This window comes from Chiloscyllium plagiosum, chromosome 2 (genome assembly GCF_004010195.1).
Source record: "Chiloscyllium plagiosum isolate BGI_BamShark_2017 chromosome 2, ASM401019v2, whole genome shotgun sequence".
Classification (NCBI taxonomy): Eukaryota; Metazoa; Chordata; class Chondrichthyes; order Orectolobiformes; family Hemiscylliidae; genus Chiloscyllium; species Chiloscyllium plagiosum.
Window position 1 is genome coordinate 140202398 of NC_057711.1, and position 12612 is coordinate 140215009.

The window sequence follows — 12612 nt, forward strand, 5'->3', positions numbered from 1 at the left end:
TTGGTATACTCTCCTACTGCTTACGCCCTCAAGTCTTTATCCAGATTCTGTGTAAATACACTTGTGCCATCTGCCTCACCTACTCCTCAACCTCCACCTCCCAATCACTCCATGTGAAGAAGTAACACACAGGCTCACCTCAGCCAACCCATACTATGGGTTTCTAGTGCCAAAAGTTTAACAAAATTAAAGGTAAAAATCTCAAAATTCATCATTATCTTAATAAATAAACACTTTAAAACTATTTTCTTATGTTCCTGAATATGATATGCAAAGCTCAAAGAGTTAAACATTCACGCCCCAATTTTAACTGCCCCCATCTGGCAAAATCTGGGGGTGAGAGCTACCACCACCCAACCCCCACATCCTTCCAGCTTTGTCCTCTTGTTTGCACTGCAAGTGTGCAGGACAACCCAAGGAATGAAGTGGACCTTTAACAGGCTAAAGGCTCGCCTCTCTCCCATCACAGACACCTACATTACTGCAGGCACCCACACAGTCCCAATCTCACAACACCCAATCATGGCTCTAACCCCTCAGTATAAATCCCACTCCCTCCAGTGGTGACCCCCAGCCTCTAAGCATATCCCAAACAATGGCCCCCACAAATGGAGACAATGGCCCAGTGGTGTTATCATGGACTATTAATCCAGAGACCCAGGTAATGTTCTGCAGATACAGGGTTGAATCCCACCATGGCAGATGGTGGAAATTGGAAGTTCCAATTAAAAGAAATGTCTGGAATTAAGAGTCGAATGATGATGACCATGAATCTATTGTCAATTGTTGGAAAAACCCATCTGGTTCGCTAATGTCCTTTAAAATCTTGTAGGCCTGGTCTGGCCTACAAGAGTCTCCAGATCCACAGCAACATGGTTGACTCATAACTACCCTCTGGCACAATTAGGGATGGGCAATAAATGCTGGCCTAGCCATCCCATGAATGAGTTTTGAAAAATATGACCCATGACTAATACTTGGAGATGACTTTATCTTCCTTCTGCTTGTAGGTGTTACTGAGTTACAGTCATCAAGGTCCTTACACCCCCTGCATCCCTTTCACCTCCCTATTAACATCAAAGTCTTCAGTGTTGGGTATGTGAGAGAGAGAGAGAGAAAGAGAGAGAGCGCATACACACAGTTTCAAAAAGGAATTTGGTACTGAGTGATTCTCATATCATACCAGACTTATGGATACAATGGAAGTGAGTGGCCAGTTCTGAACTCAATGTTCAGAACCTGCTTAGTTTTCCATGGTCATCCTGTGTGCCTGCTATCATCAGCGCAAGACCAGTTGTGATTCAGTGCCTTCTAAACCCAGAATGCAGGAAGACTTCAATTTCGTTTCTAAATCATATTGTAATACTGATACAACAGTGATTTAATCTAAACATGAAATTTGATAAATTAGAATTCACAAACTGGATTGACCAAAATGCAATATTTTCTGAAATTTTTCAGAAGTCATAAATGTTTTAAGAAGCTTCTTTTTAAAAAGCAGATGCTGTTCTAGGACACAAAGGATTAAGGTTGAGGCTCCCGTGATATGATGCAGTGTGTAATTATTCTACAGTTTGTTTCTTCCCCACATCAGTCTTCAAATACTTGTAAGTGCAGTGATTCAGTAATCCAAATTATGATCTTTAAATATAGACAGTTCTTTTGCTGCTTCTCAGTTTGAAATCATTTCTCAGAAAAAATATGACATGGAATAAAATATTACCCTCATTTTGAAAACCACATTACCCTAATTCAAAAAGAAACTTGAACAGTCTTTCTTTGTTACCAACTGGATGCACTCCATCGATTGCCTGGTTAACAATTGGTGTGGGTCCAAAGTCAGTAGTTTCAGTCATTCTGCAATGACTAGAACAAATGTTTGGCAGCAGTCTTTCGAAAGCCAGTTTGATTATCCTGCAGGAAGTTCACATTTGACCTTCTGAGCTTCACACATTTCCTGTTGTCTCAGACCTGATTGATATGTGTTGTAAGTGCACAATTTCTTCACTACCTGCAGGTCATGCCTCCACCCCACCCCACTCCCACCAGCTAGTGACGATCATAGGCTGTAGCAGCAGCCGCTGGTGCTGACCCTCGGGTTGCTGTGCTGTAATAATAAGGGGAACCTGAAAAAAGAACGACACCAGGGTTAGAAAAATTTGCACTATGAAAAAAATAAGTTCATGCTAAAAAGGACCACGTTGACCACATACCAATTTCCACACAGTCAGGATGATGAGCTAATTCATCAGACCAGACCGTTTGGGAACAGCTACACTTTGGAATAACTTGGGCTAATTGGCCAGCTACTCATTCACTTGGTATTAGAAGACATTAAGTTGAAACCTGCAGCATCACTGAAGCACACCAAGAAATAACATTAAACAAAAAAAAACCCAAAGGCCTACCAATGTTGGAAATCAGAAACAAAATCAGAAATTGTTAGTAAAGCTTAGCAGGTCTGGCAATGTCTGTGGAGAGAAAGCAGAGTTAATGATTGAGGTCCAGTGACCCTTCTTCAGAACTGATCATGGCTTAGGTAGAGGAGTGGAGGGAGGAGAAAGGAAAACCGACTTTTCGGGCAAAAGAGGTCTCTATTCCTGATGAAGGGCTTTTGCCCGAAACATCGATTTTCCTGCTCCCCGGATGCTGCCTGACGTGCTGTGCTTTTCCAGCACCACTCTGATCTAAACTCTGGTTTCCAGCATCAGCAGTCCTTACTTTTGCCATGTCAAGACAAGACCTAGTGTATGGATTTGAGTAAGCACTTGGAGGAGGTTGCTCAGGCCCCAAAATTATTGAATTTTACATTGAGTTCAGAAAGTTGCAAGGTTCCCAAGCTACAAATGAGGTGTTAATCTTCCTGCTTGCAATGAGTTTTGCTGGAGTACTGTAGTAGGCCGAAGACAGATGTTGGCCCGGGAACATGGTGCTATGTTGAAATAGCAGGCAACCAGAAGCTCAGGGTCATTTTTGCAGACAAAGTAGGTGCGACCAATTTGCAGAAAGAGTTCAATCATTTTAAGAAATAACACTGATCCCCTTGCAGCATTGTTCATTAACAAACATTCCCAGCTCTGATTCTCAAAATGGACATATCCCTGTTAAGAAAGTTGTTTGCAGTCAGCGCTGGATGGAAATTCATGGATCCACAACCTTCCAATTAACTGTGGAGAGGTGACGGCTTAGTGGTAATGTGTCTGGCCTGTAATCAGGCTAGTGCCCTGGGAACATGGGGTCAAATCTCACCATAGCAGATCTGCAGCTTATATTTCACAAAACTCTAGAATAAAGTACTAGCCTGGTTGAGACCATGCAGCCACTGCCAACTGTTGTAAAAACCCATCTGCTTCACTAAGGACTTTTCAGGAAATCAGTGTTAAATTTACTCAGTTAAGCAACAAATCCTATAAAAGAATAAATCGATAAACAATCTTAGCAGATCTAACAGTGGAGTACCGCAACTCAGACAGCAGCTTTTATATATTTGTATCTGAACTCCTTTTTGCTTATTAACAAAAGTTTCTATCTAATATATTTTTGGAAGTCTGAAAAAAATCACAACACTGGAGAAACTCAGCAGGTGTGGCAGCATCTGTGGAGATTTAAACAAAGTTAATGTTTTGAGTTTGATAAGACTCTTCTTCAGAAAGACAAGTGTGATTTGCCTCACTGTTCTTTCAATAGCAAATTTTGTTCTAGAAAATATAGTGTTTGTTGGATCTTACTGTATATAAATTGTTCCTACCTTACAACAGTGACTATGCTTTGAAATTCAAGTATTAACTGTGGAATGGTTTTGGACATCCTGAGGCTGTAAAAGGACCTACATAAGTCCAAGTTCTGTTTGCCATTTAAGGAGTGTATCATAAATAGAGATAACCATAAAAAGAGTATAATTTGAAGAGAAGAATTACCCAAAGTGACAATACACAATAATGTTCTTCAGTAATTTCATTAAAGCTTAGTTTTAATGAATCTGTATCCTGTTCATTAAGTACTGGGAGGTGATGGCCTAGCCGTGTTATCACAAAACTATTAATCCAGAGACCCAGGCAATGTTCTGGGGAGCTGGGCTCCAATTCCAATATGGTGGATCATGGGGTTTGAATTCAATAAACTGTGGGACCAAAGTCCAATGATGATCATGAAACTGTTGTTGATTGTCAGGGAAAAAAAAACCCATCTGGTTTACTAATGCCCTTTAGGGAAGGAAACCGCTATCCTTACCCAGCCTGGCTTACATGTGACTCCAGACCCACAGCAATGTGGTTGACTCTCAACTGCCCTCTGGGCAATTGGGGATGGGCAGTAAGTGCTGGCCTCGCCAGTAATGCTCACATCCTATAAATGAATAAGATGGGCTGTGTTAGCCACAGCAGTTGCTGAATATGTTATGGCGGTTGGTGAATAATATTGCATTTTTGTCACCGTGGAAATAGATTGAAGTCTTAAGATTTGTTTCTGTTGAAGACAGATAGAACCATCTTCAATTAAGACATCTGTATCCAAAACCCCAAGAGTGAAATATTGGATTCAAGATGTTAAAGTGGTGAACATGACTAGAGTCCTGGGTTAAACATCCCACGATGTCTTTAACTTTGTCTGAAAATAATATCAAGCATTTGGTAAAAATAATACAATCTGAAACCAGACGCTCAGTGCCACATTTGCAGATGGAAGGTGGTGTCTCACAAAACTGTCAAACAGTTTAAGTTTGGTCTTCCCTATATACAGTAGACTGCTTACTGAGTAGCAAATATAGTATGCTATACTGAAAGAAGTGCACACGAATTGTTGTTTCACAGAGGGGATTTGTTCCTTCTCAGAGATTTGTGCAACAGCTTTCAAAATCTGATTGGGGGCAGATGTTCGCAGCTGGAAAATGGGAAGCCTTCAAAAATGAGATAACGAGAATCCAGAGAAAGTATATTCCTGTTAGGATGAAAGGAAAGGCTGATAGGTACAGGGAATGCTCAATGACTAAAGAAATGGAGGGTTTGGTTAAGAAAAAGAAGGAAGCATATATCAGGTATAAGACAGGATACATCGAGTGAATCCTTAGAAGAGTATAAAGGAAGTAGGAGTATACTTAAGAGGGAAATCAGGAGGGCAAAAAGGGGACACGAGATAGCTTTGGCAAATAGAATTAAGGAGAATCCAAAGGGTTTTGACAAATACATTAAGGACAAAAAGGTAACTAGGGAGAGAATAGAGCCCCTCAAAGATCAGCAAGGTGGCCTTTGTGTGGAGCTGCAGAAAGTGGGGGAGATACTAAACAAGTATTTTGCATCAGTATTTACTGTGGAAAAGGATATGGAAGATATAGAATGTAGGGAAATAGATGGTGACACCTTGCAAAATGTCCATATTACAGAGGAGGAAGTGCTGGATGTCTTGAAATGCATAAAAGTGGATAAATCCCCAGGACCTGATCAGGTGTACCCTAGAACTCTGTGGGAAGCTAGAAAAGTGATTGCTGGGCCTCTTGCTGAGATTTTTGTATCATCAATAGTCACAGGTGAGGTGCCGGAAGACTGGAGGTTGGCTAGTGTGGTGCCACAGTAAGGGTAGTAAGGACAAGACAGGGAACTATAAACCGGTGAGCCTGACATTGGTGGTGGGCAAGTTGTTGGAGGGAATCCTGAGGGACAGGATGTACATGTATTTGGAAAGGCAAGGAATGATTAGGGATAGTCAACATGGCTTTGTGCTTGGGAAATCATGTCTCACAAACTTGATTGAGTTTTTTGAAGTAGTAACAAAGAAGATCGATGAGGGCAGAGCAGTAGATGTGATCTATATGGACTTCAGTAAAACATTCGACATGGTTCCCCATGGGAGATTGGTTAGCAAGGTTACATCTCACGGAATACAGGGAGAACTAGCCATTTGGATACAGAACTGGCTTAAAGGTAGAAGGCAGAGGGTGGTGGTGGAGGGTTGCTTTTCAGACTGGAGGCCTGTAACCAGTGGAGTGCCACTACGATTGGTGCTGTGTCCACTACTTTTTGACATTTACATAAATGATTTGGATGTGAGCATAAGAGGTACAGTTAGTAAATTTGCAAATGACACCATAATTGGAGTTGTAGTGGACAGCAAAGAAGGTTACATCAGATTACAACAAGATCTTGACCAGATGGGCCAATGGGCTGAGAAGTGGCAGATGGAGTTGAATTCAGATAAATGCAAGGTGCTGCATTTTGGGAAAGCAAATCTTAGCAGAACTTATACACTTAATGGTAAGGTCCTAGGGAGTGTTGCTGAACAAAGAGACCTTGGAGTGCAGGTTCATAGGTTGCATATTGAAAGTGGAGTCGCAAGTAGATAGGATAGTGAAGGCATGCTTTCCTTTATTGGTCAGAGTATGGAGTACAGGAGTTGGAAGGTCATGTTGTGGCTGTACAGGACATTGGTTAGGCCACTGTTGGAATATTGCATGCAATTCTGGTCTCCTTCATATTGGAAGGATGCTGTGAAACTTGAAAGGGTTCAGAAAAGATTTACAAGGATGTTGTCAGGGTTGGAGGACTTGAGCTATAGAGAGAGGCTGAACAGGCTGGGACTGTTTTCCCTGTTTTCAGAGGTTGAGTGGTGACCTTATACAGATTTACAAAATCATGAGGGGCAAAGTCTTTTCCTTGAGGTCAGGGAGTCCAGAACTAGAGGGCTTAGATTTAGGGTAAGAGGGGAAAGATATAAGAGAGACCTAAGGGGCAACCTTTTCACACAGAGAATGGTACGTGTATGGAATGAGCTGCCAGAAGAAGTGGTGGAGGCTGGTACAATTGCAAGATTTAAAAGGCATTTGGATGGGTATATGAATAGGAAAGGTTTGGAGGGATATGGGCAGGTGGGACTAGATTGGGTTGGGATATCTGATCGGTATGGACGTGTTGGACCGAAGGGTCTGTTTCCATGCTGTACATCTCTATGACAAAAAAAACCTGTGGAGACAGTCACTGAATATTCATGTTAAACAGGGGAATTATAAATTATCTGGGCTGGATGGGGATGTGGAATTGGGAACACAAAAAATCAGCCATGATTTTCTTGAATGACAGCCAAGGCTTGAAGGGCCAAATGGCCTATTTCTGCTCCCAACTCAGGCGTTCCTTTGATGGTGAGGAGGGAGGAGGTGGAAGAGATTGTTTCACATTTCCTCTTAAGTGCCACGGGTAGACGGGGGGGAATCTTGGGGATGGCCCTGGGTGCTAGGGATCTAACAGTCTCCCCTGAATGCTGAAATCAGAGAGGAGGGGAAACATGTATGTGGTGGTGGTATCGCTCTGGATTAGGCCGGAATGCTAGTGGATGACATATTGAATACAAGAAGCTGGTAGGATCTCTGGATGAAGCAGGGCCGAGAGTGTGGTGCTGGAAAAGCACAGCAGGTCAGGCAGCTTCCAAGGAGCCTGACAATCAACATTTCAGGCATAAGTCCTTCATCAGGAATGCCTGAAAGTTCGATTCTCCTCCTACTCGGAATGTGCCTGACCTGCTGTGCTTTTCAAGCACCACACTCTCGACTCTGATCTCCAGCATCTGCAGTCCTCACTTTCTCCTCTGGAAGAAGCAGTAATGACCTCCAAACTCAAAGTCTCGTTACCCTGATCGGCCCAGTTTCTATTTTCTTTCCAAGATTCACAAACACAACTGCTCTGTTGGAATTACCATTTCAGCCTGTTCCTACAGTACTGAACCAATTTGGTTTGTTTTAATTACCTTTTCTTCCTTGGTCCATTCTCCTCCCACCTATATCTAGGACTCTTTCAGGGCATGCCATTGTTTTAACAATTTCCAGATTCCTGGTCCAAACCATCACCTCTTTGTTCCCAACAACCCCTTAGGGAAAATGGGGATTTCTAACAAGAGAAGCTCAGTTTCTAACTGAATCCCAGTGACTTCTGCTGGGCTGTATTCATACAGACAATTACTGGAGTAGCTTTCCACAATAAAACCTGCTGTACAAAGGGGAGCTCAAATGCAAATTACATCATCACTTTGCTTTCAGTGTGCAAACATGGCTTTATGCTCTTGGATATCCATCTCACCCTTACACCTTGACCTGTGTGTCCTCAGCCTCCCGCAGTGCTCCAATGAAACTGAAAATGTGTTGCTGGAAAAGCGCAGCAGGTCAGGCAGCATCCAGGGAACAGGAGAATTGACGTTTCGGGCATAAGCCCTTCCTGAAGAAGGGCTTATGCCCGAAACGTCGATTCTCCTGTTCCCTGGATGCTGCCTGACCTGCTGCGCTTTTCCAGCAACACATTTTCAGCTCTGATCTCCAGCATCTGCAGACCTCACTTTCTCTCCAATGAAACTGAACAAACTCAAAGAATAGCATCTTCTCTTTTGATTAGCTACTTTATAGCCTTCTGAACTTGACAGGGAGTTCAACAATTTCACACTCTGACCCCTGTTGCCACCTGAGGTAGACAATCAGCCATGGTCATATTGAATGATGGAGCAGGCTCAAAGAACAAAGGGCCTACTCCTGCTCCCAGTTTCTAGGTCTAGGTTTTTTTTTCTTTGTAGGTTTCTGATCCACTTTGATGTTTTTCATCTCAGCTGGCAGCTGTTCATTTTTCTGCCATCACACTTCAAGACAACTCTTGATTCTCTGTCTCATTATCGTTTCCTTGGACCTTGCACCACCGATCCTTTTGTCATTTCATCTTTGTATCTTTTTTTCTACCAGACCCCCATCACGTTTACCTTGCTGAATTTCTCCAATTGTAATGAAAGGTCATTGACCTGAAATATGCAAACTACTTTTCTCCCTTCATAGATGCTGTCAGCTCTGCTGAGTAATTCTAGTGGTTTTTGCTATTATTTTAAATTCCCACCATGCTCAGAGCTTTGACATCTGCAACATGCCCCCTTGTAGGCAAAGTGCCACTCAGATGCCCCACTACCCTCCAATGTGGTGCTTGTCAATGACTAAGAGCTAACACCATAACATCAGTCATTGTGACATCCACGGAGAAGTCAGAAACTTGAAGCAAAACATTTTGTATCTTCACTTTCTTTCCTACTGAATAGTGGGACATAACCTCCCAATGTCACAGTATTACTATGCTTCCTAAGCACAATAGGTCATTAGTGATTGCCATGTACCCAATCTAAAGTTCATCCCAGTTCCTATTAGCATTTACCATGCTTGCCCAAAAAAGTCTACGGAACATATGGGTCTGACAAAACTTTCAAATGTAATTTGCCACCTGAATATATGCCCTCCCTAAGTATTGATGTGCTCACGACAGGATGCAAATAAATTAATGAACTAGGATAGCGATGGCTGGGCAGGTGATGTGTTGCAGCGGTATTTTGTGGGATCTAGTGTACACCAGTGTGGCCTACAGTGACCGTAATCTGCAGTAAGTTCTGCAGAATTCTGAGGAAGTCTCACTGGATCTAAAACATTAACTCTTATTTCTCTCCATAGATGCTTCCAGACCTGCTGAGCTTTTCCAGCTGTTTCTGTTTTTGTTGCTGCAGTTATTATTGGCTGTTTGAGGGACTTTGGCTCAACATGAGCCACGGGTAATGTGACATAAAAGGGAGGTGGAAAAGGTGCCTGGACACTGTTTGAGGAACCAGTCACACATCTTAAATGAATTCAAATGCAATTTGGTCCATGGTTAGGGACAGGAGGGTGTGATTGCAAGTAAGGCATGTGTTGAATACATAATTTAGCTTTGAAAGAGCCTCAGCCACTGCCCATGTCCAATATGTACAAGGTTATTGCTCCCACAGCACAGACTGATAGAGATAAGTGATCTGACCACAACAGTGTGGTTCAGAGCAGCCTGTGTGTGTGGGAGAAAAAAAGAACTGTAGTAGTATTAGGTCTACCATAATTAGGGGAATAAATACAGTTGTCTGCAGCTAAGAATGTCCTGATGACTGTGTTGCCTATTTGGTGCCAAGGTTCAGGGCACCTCTCCAAAGCTGTAGAGAGTGAGAGGAAAAGATAAAGTTACCATGATCCACCTATGCACCAATGACAAAGGTAGGACTAGGAAAGAGGTTCTGCTGAGGAATTACAAAGCAACTTTGTGGTTAAATTGAAAAGCAAAACCAAAAAAGGTACTAATCTCAGGATTACTAATTACCTAAACCACATGCAAATTGGTAAAGGATAAATAAGATTGGTGAGGTATATGCATGGCTCAAAAATTGGCATGGGAGAAGTAGGTTCTGATTCATGGGGCACTGGCACTAGTACTGGGGAAAGACAACAATCCTCCATTGGGGCCGGCTTGTATATTGGAACCAGCGTCCTAGCAAGTCATGTAACTGTAGTTATAACTAAATCTCTAAACTACTTGGGTTCAATCAAAAGTAAAAAAAAAACGAAAAGAAACAAAAGAGAGCAGAGCAGAGATGGTGAAGGAGTGAACGATAAGGTCTGACAGGAAGATGAGAAAAATCGACAGAATATTGCAGCAGTCATGCAGCGTAAGTAATAATGGTAACAAGTCAAAGCTTAAAACTCTTTATCAAATTACCTGCAGCATTTATAACAAGGAGGATGAGTTGCAATCACAAATTGAAATAAATGAAAATGACTTGATAGCTATTACAGAGAACTGGTTGCAATGTGTTCAGAACTGGAAACTCAATATTCAAGAGTTTTTGATGCTCTTGAAAACAGGTAAAAGGATAAAGGATGTGGGGATAGCATTTTTAATAAAAGAAAATGCAGTGGTGGTTGGGTATAATAGATGGTGATATGGTATCAGTTTGGGTGGAAATAGCAATAGTAAGGGAAAGGAGTGGGAGTTATCAATAGGCCCATAAAGAGTTACCTGACTGCAAGACAAAGCAAAAATACATTGGTAAACAATGGAGTGTGTAATAAGCACACTTGTCACGGGTGGTTTTAATCTGCATATTGACTAGACAAGTCTGACGGATAAGAGTAACATGGAAGGCAAATTTGTGCAGTGAATCAGGAATTGTTCATTGGACCAATACATTGCAGGGCCTACCCAGGCAGAGGCTATTTTAGATCTAGTAAAGAGGAGATCTCGTAGTTAAGGATTTTCTCAGGAGTAGACATCAAAATATGGCAGAATATTAAATTCAGTTTAAGGGAGAGTAATTTGAGCTTCAAACCAGCATCCTCAATTTAAATAAGGCCAATTACAGAAACATGGAGGAAGTGCTGTATATGGGCGGCACGGTGGCACAGTGGTTAGCACTGCTGCCTCGCAGCGCCAGAGACCCGGGTTCAATTCCCGCCTCAGGCGACTGACTGTGTGGAGTTTGCACATTTTCCCCGTGTCTGCGTGGGTTTCCTCCGGGTGCTCCGGTTTCCTCCCACAGTCCAAAGATGTGCAGGTCAGGTGAATTGGCCATGCTAATTTGCCCGTAGTGGTAGGTAAGGGGTAGATGTGTAGGGGTATGGGTGGGTTGCGCTTCGGCGGGTCAGTGTGGACTTGTTGGGCCGAAGGGCCTGTTTCCACACTGTAAAGTAATCTAATCTAATCTAAAGTAATCTAATCTAATCTAATCTAAAGCATGCTGGGAAAACAGAATAAAAGGAAGATCAGCGTGAGCAATGGCAAATATTTAAGATGATATTTCATAACATTCAGGAAAAAATTATTCTGGTCAAAAAGAAAGATTCCATAAGAAGAATAAATTACCTATGGTTAACAAAGCAGATCAAGGAAAGTATCCAGTTAAAAACTAAAGCACACAAAGTGGTGAAAAACAAGTGGTAGGCCAATGGATTAGGAGTTTTTTTAAGAACCAGCAGTGAATGACCAAAAGGTTGATAAAGAGAAAGTTGACTATGAAAGTAAATTGTCAAAAAAAGTAAAATACAAATGGCATTAGCTCCTATAGGGATAGTAAAAGAGTGTAGCTAAATTAACTGGAATCTTTGGAGAATGCAAATGGGACATTAATATTAGGACAGAGAATGGCAGGTAATTTAAACCAATCAACACAGTAGAGGAAAGTATAAATATCCAAAAGATAACAGATAAGCAAGGTGCTAATGGGGGGGAAGATCATGCAACAGTTTCTATTAAAAGAGTCAAAGTAATTGACAAATGAAAGCAGACAGGTCACCAGGATCTAGTGGCCTGCATCAAAAGGTTTCAAAAGAAGCAGTTGCAGCGATCGTAGAGGTATTAGTCAAAAATTTTCCAGAACTCACAGAATTCCAGGAGGATTCCAGAGTTTTGGAAGACTCCTAATGTGACGCGGCTGTTCAAGCAGAGAGAAAGAAAGAGAAAACAGATAACAGATAACTAAAGGCCCGATAGCCTACCATCTGTCATTGAGGAAATTGCCAGAGTCCACATTTGGTAGATTGCAGGTAAATGGGATTAATGTAGTTTGGTGTTTGTTGGTCAGCTTTGACATGGTTGTCTGAAGGGCCTGTTTCTATGCTGGATAACTCTGACAGAACAGGCCACAGCCTGTTAGCCAGAAAAGAAAACGGAGGGCACTCATCCCTCCCGCTCAGGGAAGCCTCACTTGGTGTGACATCTCTATAACTCCTGCTGCAATTGCCAAACTACTCCTGATCAATTAATGATCTTTCTCTCCCCTACCTCACTTCTCAATCACAGCTGACGCACTCACACA

General features: G+C 42.1%; 1 protein-coding gene across 3 annotated transcripts in view; it reads right to left on the reverse strand.

The window, feature by feature from the left end:
* Positions 1-881: 881 nt before the first annotated feature.
* pax5 (paired box 5) overlaps positions 882-12612 on the reverse strand; it is a 208088-nt gene continuing 196357 nt past the window's right edge. For all 3 annotated transcript variants that reach the window (XM_043719625.1, XM_043719635.1, XM_043719616.1), the window contains one exon: positions 882-2126. In XM_043719625.1, coding sequence (XP_043575560.1) covers positions 2050-2126 — 77 coding nt within the window. In that variant the 3' untranslated portion in view covers positions 882-2049. The remainder of the gene's footprint in view (positions 2127-12612) is intronic.